The sequence below is a fragment of the Hypomesus transpacificus genome, chromosome 7 (assembly GCF_021917145.1).
Source record: "Hypomesus transpacificus isolate Combined female chromosome 7, fHypTra1, whole genome shotgun sequence".
NCBI classification, from domain to species: domain Eukaryota; kingdom Metazoa; phylum Chordata; class Actinopteri; order Osmeriformes; family Osmeridae; genus Hypomesus; species Hypomesus transpacificus.
This window is the reverse complement of record NC_061066.1, coordinates 1,972,443-1,988,869: the sequence shown is the minus strand read 5'-3', so window position 1 is coordinate 1,988,869 and position 16,427 is coordinate 1,972,443. Positions and strand designations below refer to the sequence as shown.

The following is a 16,427-nucleotide window of genomic DNA, read 5'->3' as shown; positions in this document are numbered from 1 at the left end:
TTTTCCACAGACACACACTGCTGCTGCAGAGAGACCCCGTCTGACAGACTCAAGCCATACAGGAACGAAATTAGAGCATTACCCAGGCCCACAAGCCGTGTTAAAGTCTGGCTTCTTCTCACTGTACACCTCAGGGACAGAGAATCCATATTAGGTTTAGCCTCGCTGTTTTTGTTTTTTTCCGACTTTTTGAGTGAATGAGAAGCTGCCGGAGAAATGAAATGAAATGATATGTCATCCTCCAGACGTAGTCACCGGGCTTCGGTGTGTGCGCCACAGAATCAGATGCTAAATCAGAAACACATACTCTGGAGATTTTCTCCCCTCTTGGTACACATTTCTACCCCCTAGAAAACCCTGGAAAATCGATTTCTCAGCTCCTAGACAGAGTGTTTCTTGAGCCTTTTGTAGAAGTAACAGAGAGAAAACGAGAAAAAAAAAAATATATATATATATATATTCTGAAAGAGCAAAAAGGATAGCCAGTGTATTTGAAAGGTCCAGGGCCTGAGATGAACTCTGCTTTTCAGTCTCATTATGTCACTGAAGGACACAGCACCTGATTCTCTCATCAGAGCCAGCAATGTCTACCAGACAGACTGGAACAGACTAGACTGCCTCACCCTGCCCTCCCTCCTTCCCTCTCTCCTTCCCTCCCTCCCTTCCTTCTTCTTTACCCAGACAGAGCTGGCTCTGAGCTCACATGTCTGACACAAGAAGAGAAGGAAAAGGAGGAAGAGGCGGGAGAAAAAGAGACAGAATAACAGAGCAAGCAGAGAGGGACAGACGAGTAAAGAGAACATAATAATGGAAGTAAACCTTGGTAGCACTTTGTGTTGTGAATATCTAGTCTCTTTGTCTGATTGCTATTCACCTCTGGCAGGAAGACTCCATTGACCTGGGCCTCAGCTGGCCCTCCATTCACCTGCCTACTCTCTGTGTCTGGCCAGGCCTGATGCCATGGGATATTCACTACACTCCCTAGCTCTCTCTTTGCTTCATCAAGTTCATGTCTCTCTCTCTCCCTCTCCCCCTCCCCCCCCTCTCTCTCTCTCTCTCTCTCTCTCTCTCTCTCTCTCTCTCTCTCTCTCTCTCTCTCTCTCTCTCTCTCTCTCTCTCTCTCTCTCTCTCTCTCTTTCACACACTTATTCTCCTCCTTCTCCTCCATCTTTCTCTCTACATGCCTAATGTAAATAAGAGATGTCCCCTCAGGTCCCATACATCACCCTCCTTTGCCTGCTGGTCAGGTGAACTTGCATCGCTTCAGTGACTCTGGTGTGCCTCTGTGTACGTGTTGGTGTGGTGTTGCTCACAAATACACATACATTCATATGGGTGGTAGGGATTTATTAGTGAATTTATGAGTGGTATTGTGTGGATGAGGCAGGGGGCAGAATAGTAATCGAGCCCTATACAGTTCTGATATGTGCCGAGAATGCTGGGTAGTGTTCAGTCGACCTGTCAGAGCATCCACTGAGCAATACATCACCCCCACCCCCCCAATCACCCCCTCTCACCCCACCCCTCCCCTAGGGGTGGGTGAAGAGTCACCTGGAGGAATGGAGGGAGTGTGTAATATGAAGGCCATGATACTCTGGAGCTGTCTGCAGAGATTCTATATGCCTCCATAAATATGCTGTGTAGGAGGAGGAGGAGGATAGGGGGGGACGGGGGGGAGCGGACGTTATTGCTTCTATTTTTCTGTCTGCTGCTTTATGTAGCCTGTGGGCTTTATGTAGCCTGTGGGCCTTATGTAGTCTGTGGGCTTTATGTAGCCTGTGGGCTTTATGTAGCCTGTGGGCTTTATGTAGCCTGTGGGATTTATGTAGCCTGTGGGCTTTATGTAGCCTGTGGGCCTTATGTAGTCTGTGGGCCTTATGTAGCCTGTGGGCTTTATGTAGCCTGTGGGCCTTGTGTAGCCTGTGGGCCTTATGTAGCCTGTGGGCTTTATGTAGCCTGTGGGCTTTTTTCACCTCCTGTCCTTTTTCCTCCTCATCTCGCACCCGCGGCCTGACCAGCCCATCCTCGTGTTGTCTGCTACACTACTGGTCCTTCTCTCTCTTGCGTCTGTTACCATGGTGACATATCCCCACACAAAGCAAGACTCTGATGGTTGTTGCTAATAAAGCAGGAATGCACTGACCCTGGAGAGTCAGCCGGGTTAAACCCTATATAAAACTTGTTTTAATTTAGTGTTGCAAATAACCTAGACCCATGTCAGAATGTCAAAAATAATTTACATTTTGGGACAGGTCAAGTTTAGTTTGGGACGGTTCATTTTGCACTTCGGGATGGTGCTGCTGGGACAGTGAGGAAAAAGGTTAGTTGCGAGCCCTACCTTCGACAAGCAGCCCAGTGCATTCTGGGAATGCGGAGACGTAGTTGGATGTTTGTTGATACTTCATATGTCTTGTAGAGTTTTAAGCTGAAAAAGGAAAACCAAATCAATGGTATGGGAGCGCTGGCCTTACATGGAGCAGGACAGACCACAGGAGGTGTGTGCGTGTGCATGTGTGCGTGTGTGCGTGTGTGCGTGTGTGCGTGTGTGCGTGTGCATGTGTGCGTGTGCATCTCTGTGCGTGTGTGCGTGTGTGTAGAGCTGCAACTCTGCTTGTCCTGTCTTCTGTCAAATGATGGCCTGTTGCCAAACTCCTCCTAATCATCATTAGAATATCATGCACTTCCTTTAATATGCAAGCTGTGGTTCGTGCACACATCAAACGCTCCAGCCCCAAAACTTTGATCCATCCCCCCAAATTGATGTTTTATTTATGTATTTTTGCTGTGCGTGACCGCATTCCATATAGGTCACGATTCTTAATTTCCCCCACCTCAGATGCAAGTTCAGAAAAGGGAAGTAGTTTTTTCTTGCCAAATCCCAAAAGCCTTTCCCCCCCCCCCCCCCCCCCCCCCGGTCTCAGGTCCAGCTGGGGTCAGAGCCCACTCAGGCTGAACAGAGAGGTTTCAATGCTCCGGGGCAATCATTCTCAGCTCGTTTTAGACTCTGACACAATTTGATCCACAATAGCCAACCTTTTTACGGGTCCGCTCTGTTGATCGTTGGTCTAGACCAGGGGTGTCGAACTCCGGTCCTCGAGGGCCGCTGTCCTGCATGTTTTAGATGTTTCCCTGATCCACCTCACCTGATTCGAATGAATGGTCGTTATAACAACCCTTTTAATTGAATCAGGTGTGTTGGAGCAGGGAAACATCTAAAACATGCAGGACAGCGGCCCTCGAGGACCGGAGTTCGACACCCCTGGTCTAGACGCAGGGCAAACAGTGGAAAAACACTCTGTGTCTCTTTTCAGACACAGCCCTGTCTGCTGCTCCCTCTTTTACGATGGAATGAGAAGAGAAGTGCATGTCCCCTCCCGATGAGAAGGCAGGTCCGTTAGAGAGCTGTCAATCACGGTTCGATACGTCTCTACCTTTGACCTCCCCCCCAGGTCACCTAAGCCATGTCACAAAGTCCATTAGGCCAGAGTCATAAACAATGCCACCTGCCACTCGACCGGCCTCGTAACCTGATCCATGCCCCCTTTCTCTGGGTGTGTCTGGCAGGTTGTCCCCTCTGGAACCACCAGGGTCATTAGGGAGGCTAATATGCTCCTCCAAAGCTGGGTAATGATACCTTAAGCTGTTGACGCTCACTAAAAGAGCTGCTCTTAAAAGTGGCTTGATGAAGGATCCTGAGATTTCCAAGATTTCCAAGACTGATGAAGGCAGATCTTAAGAAAAGCCCCGCGCCGTCTCAATTTCCAACCTGCCAAGAAACAAAAGCAGGAATGAAAAAAGTGTTTTTCTTCTTATTTCATTCATCTTGACAAGTCTTTCTTCAGAGAAAGCTACCCCCTCCGTGTCCTATCTACAAAGCTGCTCCTTCTACAAAGAGATCTTTTGAAGCGAATGTTAAAGTTGCTCAGCCGTGAGTTGGCTTGCTTGACTTGGCAGGACTAGCAGAAGTGTCCCCGAGCAAGGACAGTTTTTTCCCCCACTGCCAAACAATAGTGTTAGGGTTAGAAGAATTTCGTGGCCAAACTCTGTAAGTGGGATACTGAAAGTAAAAACGAAAATAGCAATGTTTGTCCACTGTACTGGTTCCCTAAAAACATGTTTCTTTCACTCCGTTTCCTCCTGTTCTTCCTCCTCCTTCCTCACTTCCCAGACGCATGAATTCCAGCAGGTGCCTGTTACTCGGGCCTCAGATCACTTTCTCTGGTCGGTCATTGTGCTTTCCTTTCCTTCCCTATATCCATGCATCACATCCCCCCCATCCCTCTCCTGAGCTCTGGGTGTTTTGTTAGCTGTGCCTGGGTAAAAGAGCGGAAGGCTGCGATGTGCCACTGTGTCTTGCCCCTTGTGCATGTGTGCCAGTGAGGCCTGTGTGTGTGTGTGAATGTGCAGCGTGTGCTTTAGTGGTAGGGGGTTGTTGCTTGGCAAGGGGACACATTTGAACTTGCCAAAGGCAGCAAATTGGTTCATTTTTAGAAAGTCAGCCCGAGAGAGGAAATCATGAACGAGGGTGAGACTGGTCAAACTCCAACCTTGACCTGGAGGGCCTTCTGATTGATGCCAAACAGTCACTCGGCACTATCTACAGAGCAGAGACTGAAAGAGAGAATTCTGTAAGAGAAAGAAGGAGGGAGGAAGAGAAGGAGATAGAAAGAAGGAGGGAGAGACCAAGAGACAGGGAGGGGAGTATAGGGGGGGGCTGTTGGTATCAGTGACACACTTGGCTGGAAGTGGAGGACATGCTTCAGTGAGCACCCCTGACCCGTTGTTAGCTGAACGCAGCTAGCTAGCGAAAACAAAACCAAAACAGCAGGAGAGGGGAGATAAAGCTGCTGGCAGGCTGTGAGTCAGGACGCCTCATACGTGATTCAGAGAGTCACAGACAGCGTGCAGATGGTTTACACATTCACAGGCTCTTTACTGTAAATGTCACCCATGATAGGTACAAGCACAGCTTTCACCCACAACGTTATTTAACCTCGTTATTTCTTTTAGAGGCGGTTTAACCCTTTGGTGGCTGTGGATTAAACAAGACTTTTACTGGAAGTCTTAACCATGTCTTGTGGTTCAGAGAGAAGGTGACAATGTTCTTTTCCCAAAACGAATTCCTAAATAAACTGATTTGATTTCATGACATCCAACATATTTCATGTTGATAGAGAGAATCCCTAGATTGTGTTCAGTGCAATGTGTGGATCATTATTGTCTGGTAGCACACTGTACTGCATTACGCACTGTAAACCACATGTCTAGCATTTCCCTGGACATGTCTTTCCTATAAACACCCTGAACAGAGACTGAGACCACTAGCTCTGGTTCTCAACACCTTCACATCTTCCTGTGTGAATCAGCCGGTAGCTAAGCACAGTAACTGCCCTGTCACGGAGGCCCTGCTCCTTCCTTTGGGTCAGTCTGAAGGAGCGAGGCTAGCCTCCCTCTGGGCTCCTGGGCTTGATCTTCTCTCGGTCAGGGGATCCTGGGCTAACACCAGGGGGTATTACCGTGACGCAGGAGACCGTGGTTCAGCAAGGTGTTTGGCTGGTCTTCAGGTCCCTCTACTGGCGCCTGTACAGAACTGGCACCCCTCCACCACCAACCTGGCAACCCTCCACCACCAATCTGGCAACCGTCCACTACCCACCTGGCAGCAATTCACCAGCAGCCTGTCACCCCATGGCCAGGGTTGGAGTTGTCATACAACATTGCTGTATGTTTGAATAAGAGCACTGTGACTGGTTTTTACAGTAGCATTTTATTTGAGGTACAATGTGGTGACAGTGAATGAAGATGTCTATCTAGTGAAGGTGAGTGAAACCTGTTTATCCTGTATGACAACATTGCTAGACAGTCATTGGGCTAGTGATCTATCAGGGTCACTTGCTGAAAGCCCCCTTGGTTACAGTACGGTTGTTCGACCCCCCTAAGCATGTTGGTCTACTTTTGTGGACGGTGAGTAATGGCTGCCCCACCACGGTGGACGTGTGGTGAATGGCTCCTGTCATGTGATAGGGGTGAATGGAGGGGGTAGAGGTCACTGGGGTCGGCCTGTGGGGATGTTTGGCTCATGCATTCCCCTCAGACAGCAGAGGATAAGTGATGGCCCTCCTCTGCAGCTCTACAGACCCACAGACCAGGGTCAGAAAAGCCTGTTTTATAGGTTATGGCTTGGGGGCAAACCAAGGAAGTATGCCTCATAACCAACTAGAGGGCCTTGGCCTGAAAGTGACTCTTTGAGGCGGTCTGTCTTTTGCTTGCACTGTTACTTGACTCATATTTATTAAATGACGCAGCAACCCTTTTTTTTCTCCCTTTCGTTTTCCCCCCACAAAACAATTCCACTTATTACTCACTGGTTTTGAAGGTTTAAGTTGTGGTGGCTTTATTTAGGCATCGCCCTCTGCTGGTCACAGGTGGCATTGACCATCCCCTGCCTGTCCAGACCACAGATAGACATCAGAAGCATCTAGTAAGAGAGAATCAGGCTCCAGACTGTCTACCCGAAGCTCCCAATCAAAATCATATTACTCCAACCTTCCACATTAATTTCTCTCTGGCTGACCAGATGGCAGCCTCGATAGATTTCAAACGAAGAGATAGTCGTGTACAGCATGTACAAGCAGTCTCTGTCACACCCAGGGGACAAATCTATCCAGGGGGACTCCATGAAGAAGCAAAGCTCAATGAAACCTTCAGTACTTCAGAGTGGCATAATTACTGTATCAATTAAACAGTTTCTGCTGTGTGTCTGCCAAAGTGTTAGCATTACGCTACAGAGCTAGCATCCTCTGAGCAAACTATGTTGCATTTATGTTGGATAAGGACTTCCATCACTTCTCCCCATGGTAGTGAGAGTCATGCTGACTCTTAGTTGGCATGGACACTGTGGCGAGGTGCATGTTTTGAGGTGGAGATGGGAGGGGGGATGGTGGTAAGGTGGACATGGGGTGAAAGGTTATATCAGGGGAATGGGGCCATCGGTATGGTACCCTTACCTCCTTATAGTCCCTGTGAAAATGGTCGCACTGCAGGTGTGAGAGGATCAGGCAGAGGCCAGCTGAAGTACAGGACGCCCCAGGGGGAACACGACACTGAATACATCCAAGAGAGAGGGAGAGAGAGAGAGAGAGAGAGAGAGAGAGAGAGAGAGAGAGAGGGGAGAGAGGGAGAGAGGGAGGGAGGGAGGGAGGGAGAGAGGGAGAGAGGGAGAGAGGGGGAGAGGGGGAGAGAGAGAGAGAGAGAGAGAGAGAGAGAGAGAGAGAGAGAGAGAGAGAGAGAGAGAGAGAGAGAGAGAGAGAGAGAGAGAAACTATCTAGAGAGCTATCGTTATCATTTTCAAGGTTGTAGTTAGGCAGAGTTTTTTAGGTTGTTTTAGGTTCAGTAAAAAGAGAGAAGGAGCGAGAGAAGTAACAGGAAGAGGGTGTTCCTGTGATGTTCGGGGGGAATGCATGTCGATGAGCCACCAAATCCAAGTCATAGATCCAAACGTAATGAAAATAATGACTTGCCAGCCTCACTACTGAGTCACCTATCTGGTTTGATACACTGTAATCAGAGACTACCAGGAAGAGTGACTCATCAGTGAAGCTGGTCCAAACATTGTGATTTGCAGTAACACAGTTCCTTAGCTCTTACAGCTCATCTTGCTTCCCTCTCATTGGGATCCAACAGTGTTTAGCAGGTCTAGTTTGAGCTCTGCTGACTCATGGTATGAGGCCGGTAGCATGACTCAAGTGAAACACATGCCGAAATGACGTTGTGTCCTTGGGCAAGGCACTTCACCGTACTTGCCTCGGGGGGAATGCCCTGTACTTACTGTAAGTCACTCTGGATAAGAGCGTCTGCTAAATGACAACAAAATGTATATGTATGTGTCTGCGTGTGTACGTATGTGTGTGTGTGTATCAGTCTGTGTGCGTGTGTAAGTGATTCCTCCTCTTCATCCCTGTATGTCGGGCTCAGCCAGAGAAGTTGGCCCCACACTCCACAGTCTGAGTCTTCGATACCACTAATGACACGTTGGCGCGTTTAGGTTCCTCTCGCCCTTCCTGATTCGTTTCCGGGGGCGGGACCTCCAAGTTGCTGTCTGCGGGGTGCTGATTACAGAGCCCTGAGAGATCCCGGAATAGAGGAGTGTCATTCGGAAGCCTCGGAATGCCACGGAACGCCTCGGAAGCCTTCGGAACGCCTGTGTAAAGCCCATGGCCCAAACTCTGACAAAGCTCGGCGTTTGGGCCATGGGCGTGGAGCACGGAGTAGAAGCTTGGAGTAGAAAAACACCAGCGCACCGCATAGCGGAGACCCCACAATTAGCCCTGTCACAGTGATAGGAGTAGATACTGTAATAGAGGACTAGCTCCTGTACAGCACATGATTTGTGCTTACAAAGTTGCCAGCTAGCCTCAACGGATAATTACAACAGTTAAGTACAAGAGTTATCCATGGGCTCCTCTGAGGTGTTTTGGGTTTGAATTCAGCTCAGGTTCCTATCCTGCTATTTCAATTAGTGGTTAGCTCCAGGTTTCTTCTTGCTTGCTGTTTTTGTACAGTCATCAAGCAGTCTGTGTTATCTCTGTCTGACAGTCTGAATCTGGCTGGCAAAATAATTATGTCTTTTGGAGAAAGGATTTGAGAAGCCCCACACAGTGACTCTAAGCCAGACGCTAATTAGCCAATAGCTGTCCCACTAACCCACCTAAGAGTGTTATTGAGGCAAAAACGTAGATGATGCAGTCAGTGTTTACAAACAAACTAGGCTTGCTGGTTACCCTAACCGCATCCCAACCTTGTTTTGAGGCAGCGTTGCCAAGGTGACGTCACAGACTGTGGCCTGCGAGCTAGACGCTACCTCACACCGCGGTCACCATGGTGAGGTGAAGTGTGTGTGTGCATGTGTGCCTCTGTGCGGAAGGAATTCACACAGTGAATCTCACCATTGTGTGCCTGTGTGTGTGTGTGTGTTTGGTGTGTGTGTGTGTGCCCTGTCCTACCTCATGGTATATGTACGTGTTTACGTACGTTTATGTCTATATATGTTCCACATTGGTTCTGCACCAGTCTAACCCCACCTTGCTTCATTTCCCATGCTGAGCAGCTGACCTCTCAAAGGAGAAGATCAGAGCAGCCATTAGCAGGAAGAGGGGAAGCTGCCCTCTGCCTTCAGGTGCAGTTAGCGGATAGCTGTTAGCTGTATCTTACCATGCATCAGCTCTGCTTTGTGATTCTAGCTGCAGACTGGCAGCAGGAAAGAGGGGCACAGCTCATCTTAGACGTCCTCTCTGTACTGTAGGGGGTCAAGGTTGCATGGCTGCAGCTGGAGAGATTGAGCCGTGGAGGGAAAAAAGAGAAGGAGGGAGGGAGAAAAGGGAGGGAGGGAGGGCAAGAGACCCTGAAACCAAATCAGTTTGTGCCAAGGGCTGTCTTTACCTTCTGTCTCTATCATTCCCTGTCTTCCTTTCTTTCACCGTCCATCTTTCACTTGTGTGCTTCTCTCCTCTCTCTCTCCTTTCTCACTCTTCCTCTCGCTCTCGCCTTCCTCGCCACCTTGTCCCTGGCCTGTGGGAGATCCTGCTGTGAGAAGGGGTGGATTAGTGGCTGACTGAACCAGAGAAAAGACATGCCAGGAAAAGTTGTCATCACTCCCCTGTAGTGTTGTTCCTAATTGCAGAGTGATCTTAGCCCTGTCATTCTCACTGATCCCCCTTCCCTGCTCCCCCTCTCCCTGACCCCTCCTCCATCCCAGCGGTTTCAGCATGGAGCTCCTTTGATTGACAGGTCTGAGACCAGTAGATGGGAGTATCTCTCCAAAGTGTGCAATTATTTAATTTCATGCTTAGGGTTTTCCCCCCTCCTTAACTGACAAACTGGCTTGGCGGACAGAGACTTGTGTGTTCAGAAATGATGACTTGTCTTCTTTCTTTATTTGAATCACAAATCAGTTGAGGGGAAAGGAGTTTTACCATCACTTTATGAATTTGATAAGTTGATCAATGCTCTTGGCATGGAGTACATACAGTAGTCTTTGTAGAGAGAGAGAGAGAGAGAGAGAGAGAGAGAGAGAGAGAGAGAGAGAGAGAGGGAGAGGGAGGGGGAGGGGGAGGGGGGAGGGGGAGGGGGAGGGAGGGAGGGAGGGAGAGAGAGAGAGAGAGAGAGAGAGAGAGAGAGAGAGAGAGAGAGAGAGAGAGAGAGAGAGAGAGAGAGAGAGAGAGGGGGGGGGGTGAATGGGAAGGAGGGAGAAAGAGAGGGCATTCCTTCATCAACCTTAAGTTAAATCCATCTCCTTTCCTGCAGGAATGTGTTTCTTTGGCCAAATATAATCACCCCAGCATATCAAACCAAACGCCCACTGCCACTTCAAATGGACGGATCATTTTTCCAACCAACAAATCAGAGCTTGCTACACACTCCTATTCTATTTTATCTGATTTACTGTCTATCAAATATCTGTAGATATTTCACATCGGGTTATTGTTTGTTGGATTTATACAAAGCTGTCCTGGGCAGTTGACAGGTGTTAGAGAACAGCTTAGGTAGGCTTTCAGATCTCTCCCTGAACTAAATCATGATTGTTTCTAAGAACACAGTGTCCACAATGCCCATCAGACAGCCAGTTTACAGTGGAAATGCTTTCCAGATGCACGGATCTGGAGGGGTTCTCTTCAATGTTCTCCTCTAGTCTGAAGTTTTAATAACCAAGAGAGCCTTTGCTGGGGATTTCATTTCATTTATGTATATTTTTTATTTTACAATTATTGTTATTGATCGCAATTTTTGTTTCCGTTTTAACTCTGCTGTCTGACCCTCAAAAGGACAAAGAACAGTCTTCAGAGGTTGACTCATCATGGAAGCCATTGATTTTTATTGTCTCATCACTCTTGAAGTTTATGCAGTTTTTATGTGGAACTTAATTACACTTAAGGTTCATCTTGGAATTGTCTCTGTGCCAAGTTGTTCTTGGCTAATGGGTGTGAGGTGAATATGAAAAGGATCCCTCACTGTTAAGGAACCCTGACCCACTCAGACAATCCCAGGGATCCACTCTCAGAGGATTTGGGGAATAGGAGTTCCAGAGATCCCAATGCATAATCTCAAATAGAATTGTACCTCAAATACAATGACCATGTTTTAGAGCTGGGTGGACAGTTTCCCTGATTAAATCAGATGTAAAAGTAAGTCTCCTCGGTTGTTTAATTACCCTGGAAGAAGTTAGCTAATCAAGCTATAATATATTCTGCTCTCAGTCATTTTTCTAAAGGATGGGGAATTGGGGGGCCGCACACTTGTACCTTACCCCCTCAAAGCCCCCAAACCTCCGACTCCCTCAAATCTCTTAACAAACGATGGAATCATTGCCATATGTCATTTGTCTCGGACTTGTCTGGTGTGGGTGGTGGGAAGAGCTGTGGTACGAATGGAAAGATGGCATGAAATCTGAGGAAACAGAGACAAAAATCAACTTGGTGTTGAGGTCAGATACCCAATATCCAAGCATCCAGGGAGGCCTGCTGTGTTTCTGTTGAGGGATGAGGGGGTTTGTGTGTGTGTTTCTGGACGTGTGTGCATGTGTTTACGTCTGTGTTTTTATGTGTGTGTGTGTGTGTGTCATTTCCCATGTTCAGCCCTATCCCCACACAGGACATGTCCCTGTCTGAACCACTTGGTTGATGACATGTGTGTGCAGTCCTGTGTCATTCTCCTGCTCTTCTGTTGGTTTGGCATCTGTTTCCACACAGCTCAACAGACGAGATGGCTAAACGCTCACCGACCTGACACGAACAGTGATGTCACCTTCTTTTTCGTGTGTGTTGAGAGTGTTAAGTAGGAGACTTAGTGTCAGTCCACGTCTTTCCCTTGTTCAGCACTTATCATTCAAGTGCACTGTCTTTCTTTCCATGGCTGAGTGTCTGTGGCTGCAGTCAGACTTACCTCATCTCCCCACACCCTGAGGCACTGCCTTTCCTCAGTGGCTGACTCCCCCTAAAGGCAGTGCTACGCCACTGCATGACGTTCGACAAGTACCTGCGTAGCTATAGAGTCTGCATTGTGATCACACTGCGAGAGCGATCCATCTGCTCTCTGCAAGGCACAATCGTGCTGGCGTGAAAACCTCCCCCCCCCCCCCCCCCCCGCTGTGGATGGTTACGGGACCGTGGTGCTGACTGCATAACAGGTACCTAGAACGCTCCGCACACGCTAGCTCCATGACTGACCGGAGACGGGTCTTTGAACTGTCTAGGAGAGCTGAGCAGGAAGGGGGGATGGGGGGTGGGGGGGCAGGAGGGGATTGTGTGTGAGTGTTGTGGTGGTGGCGGGACTATCAGAATAGAGGGGGGAGGGAAGGAGAGAGGGAAACAGAGAGAGAGAGAGATAGGTTTGTGTGTACTAGCATGTATTCCTGGCTGCATGCGAGCACTCTTGTCAAGATTCGCTGTAAACACTTGGGCTGGCATTTCCAAGTTTGGGGCTTGTGTTTTCATGAGTCTTGTCATTGACCGACAGTGTTGTTTGGCTGATTGAATGGCACTAAGCGTTAAAGAGCAACAATGAGTCAAGAGCAAGTCAGACAGTGATGCATGACCTGCTCATATGAGAGCTCCATTGAAGGGGCTTAAATAGATCTCATGAATACAATCAGGTTTTGACAGTGGAAGACAGAATCTGGTTTTACCATCAGTCTTAGATGACAGGGTAAAATGAGTGGGTTAAGATAGCTACAAGAAAAGTGTCTAGCACTGGCATTTTCTGAGTCAGTTGTACTGGGTATGAGTATACAGTAGTCTTGAAAGAGTCCAAATACATATCCCCCTTTATCAGTCGCTAACTTTGTAGGGGTCTCTTTAAGTAGTGAAGCGAATGCCTTGCAACAGACTGCTTAACCTTGAATCCACGTCCTTCTATTTCTTGCAAGACATTATCTGATTTGGATACTGTTGTGTCATCACTTTCTCTGCGTCAGCAGACTCCAGAATGGAACACACTTCTGACCCCAGAGACCTGCTCTTCAAATACTGAATCATACAATCAAACATTTAAGAATGGATTTCACTATCATCCAATCATCATTAGCGTACTGGTGGATATCAGTGTTGATTGGACGGAGTGTTTGGTCCTTGTGTGGGTTTTACACATGCCTGGGCAGTGAGAGGTCTGTTCTCTGGCTTGAAAACCGCTAACTGAGTTATCCAAACGTTTTCCTTGAGTTGACAGATGCGGTCGCAAAGCCAGCATTTTCTTCAACCTGAAACAATGGCTTGTGGTGCTTTTAATTGAAACAGTCCACTGGGCACCCATTCCACACTATCACAGTTAGAATGACTTTCTCGTTCCCCCCTGCCTAATGAGATGTAACCCCCCCCCCCCTCCCCTCTCCTTTTCTTCATCCCTTTTTTTTTGGGCTGCTGAATGACAAGGAGCCGATTGAAAGGTCCCTCTTTTCCCAGAAATACCCTGGCAGGCTGACGCTCTTTGTCCATCTTTCCCTCTCTTCATGTCTTTCTATCTCTCTCTTTTTCTGTCCCGCCATGAATTTGTCATGGCGGCAGACTTAATTCTCCTTGTATTTTTGGGGAAGGGTGGCAGAGAGGGAGGGAGGGAGGCTGCAGCAGAGGTGCAGGGGATCAGAGAGAACTCTCATCCTCCTGTGCTTCTCCTCTTCCTCCTCTGTGCAGTAGGAAGCTCTCATCTCATCCTCCTGTGCTTCTCCTCTTCCTCCTCTGTGCAGTAGGAAGCTCTCATCTCATCCTCCTCCGCTTCTCCTCTTCCTCCTCTGTGCAGTAGGAAGCTCTCCTAAGCGACAGAGTCTCTCAGGAGGGCAGCCCACTCCATAACCTGGGCCAGCTGACGGTGGCTGTCACTGCAATTAACTAGGAAGTGATGACGCAAGGTAGCCGCCACCTGCTGGCAGTCATTGGCCTCTGTCGTCATGGTTGCCATGTGGCTGCCGTGACTAAAGGTGTTGGCTCGTCTGGATGTGCGTGTGTCTGTGCCAATGGCTTATTGTTTGTGTTCTCACCATAGCCAAACACACTGGGTGGTGAAGCCTAATGGAGCTTAAGAGATGTGGTTTGAATTGTGTGTGTGTGTGTGCGTGTGTTTGTGCGTGTTTGTGCTTCCCTGAGTGTCTATGACGACAGAGTACTTTCTGTTTTTTGTTTTTATGGGTCTCCATCATGGGTTAAGTCAAAGGAGAAAACCACAACAAGCACTAAATACCGCCTTCTTTGAAGAAAACATGTCTGATTCCCCGAAAAGAGAGAAATGCAATTATGTAAAGCGGTGTGTGAGGCAAAGAAAAGGATAACTTCAGAATGAGGAATGCTTGGTTTTATGAGGGACTTTCTCAGACTTTAAAACCCACGCATTCGTTGGGTAGAATATCTATTCATCTCTTTATCGAAGACTTCCTCAAAACGAGTCCTTTGTCGATGAGGAACTGATTTTCACGAACTCAGTAAAGCCCATTCTTAGTTTACCGCCGGTGCGCTTGAAGTCACAGAGAAAACCCTCCTCTCGAGGAACCCCTCGCGTTTCGGAGCGGATTTCACTCTAGAAAAGCCCTCGTGCTGGTCAGGGCCTCACAGAGGTGGGATGTGAAAAAGCTGAACCTCTGAGCTAATCCAGGGATCACAGGGAAGAAACAGAGCCATGGAAGTGGTGGGTGGGCGTCTGTGACTGAGGGCCTACTGAGGAAGGTCTTCAAGCAGCCCTCGGAGTCAGAGATGAGGTTCAGGAGGAGGGGAGGGGGAGGGGAGAGGGGGCACAGCCCTGGATCTGGGTGTAAATACCGCTGGGGTGGACCCGACCACTCCATGAGAGCAGGGTTGGTGAGGCATCCATGAAGGTTGGTGATGTTTCGTGTTGGCCTGTCAGGACTTTCCTTCGAGGTAAAGAGTGATCCGAGAGACTGCCGTTTCCCACAGTAGTGGAAGGCACAGATACAGTAGGCCTGCTCTGTGGTTCCCAAGCTGAAGCCGGCAGGAAAACCACGGCACCTGTTGGCATCCATCACTCACAGAGAACATGATGGATGCCACTGAGAGGCTTGTTGGATGATGAAGAGGTTTTAGATGATTGTACATGGGTCTTCTGCTCTCTCTGTGGGGGGCGATATCCTTCCCAGTCTCTCAGAATGACCTCATAAACAGACTGAGTCGTCTTCTTGCTTTTCTTGCTCCCGGCCCCGGCCTTTTGTTAAAATATTTGTGTTTGTGTTGGAGACGCCGCGTTTGGGTAGAGTTCCTGGTGCGCACTGCGCCACTTATGTTGAGAGGAAGGGAACCCGTGGGTTCTCCGGATAGGGCCAGGCTGTGGAAGCCTACAGCACGGTTTGTTTTTCTGTGTGGTCGAGGATAGCGCTGACCAGGGTACTAAAACAAATATGAGTCATACCTCAAACAGGACAAGCCAAGAACTTGGGTTCCTGTCTTTACGTTAGTCAGAGCATACCGTCTCTCTCCCTCTCTCCCTCCAACTTTCTCTCTCCCTTGAACTCTACACTCTCTTTCTCTTTAGCACTTGTTCTTTCCCGAAATCTTTCTCTCCAACTCTCCATCTCTCTCTGTAACTCTCTAGCTCTGTCACTGTGTAGTTCCTGTCCTTACCTTGTGTCCTCCTCTCCACAGATCTACACAGACTGGGCAAACCACTACCTGGCCAAGTCTGGCTGCTCCAGGCTCATCAAGGACCTTACGCAGGACATTGGTGACGGAGTGCTGCTTGCTGAGATTATCCAGATTATAGGTAAAGACACACACATGCTCATACACACACAAACACGCACACGTTTACGTACGTACGCATAGACATACACACAGTCAAATACACACACACACAGAAATACACACACACATATTACAGACGATGTTACCTCTAAAATTATAGTGGGTCCAACAAACTACATCCTACCACAAAGTTGAAAATCCATAAACCACTCATCCTGTTTAGCATGAAACACATCAACATGTATAGCATTTAGCGTAAATCTTTCAAACCAGTGGTACATTGCCACAATATTCGACACGATAGCCCTCAACGATGGCACTCAATTTAGTTGTTCACAATACCGTTTGCACAACAGCACAATCTGGTGGGTCACAATCTCGAATACACACACACTTACACACAGAGACACAATGATATTGCATCCACGAGTCATTATTTGAGTCGTGACTTTACCTCAGTTTGGACTGAGGGAAAGCTTTCATGTCAACCTGCTATAAAACACAAACACTTTATCTTCATTTCCAGCTAAGGTCTATGGCAGGAGAAATCTACAGTCCTGGCAGACTGCGACACATGGATTGTAAACTATTTATGCTCTATTAAAGCATGTGTCTCCCATGTGTGTCTTTTAGCAAGCCCAGAGTGGCTTGTGTTTATTTTTCTCTCCTCTCTCTCTGTTTCCTTCTCTCTGTCCT

The 16,427-nt window shown here is 48.2% G+C and overlaps 1 protein-coding gene across 1 annotated transcript in view; it reads left to right on the top strand.

Moving 5' to 3' along the window:
• The window catches only part of LOC124469350 (neuron navigator 3-like), a 135,322-nt gene that overhangs the window by 27,298 nt on the left and 91,597 nt on the right, over positions 1 to 16,427 (top strand). Inside the window, 1 exon segment of the mRNA XM_047022581.1 lies at positions 15,633 to 15,750. Coding sequence (XP_046878537.1) covers positions 15,633 to 15,750 — 118 coding nt within the window.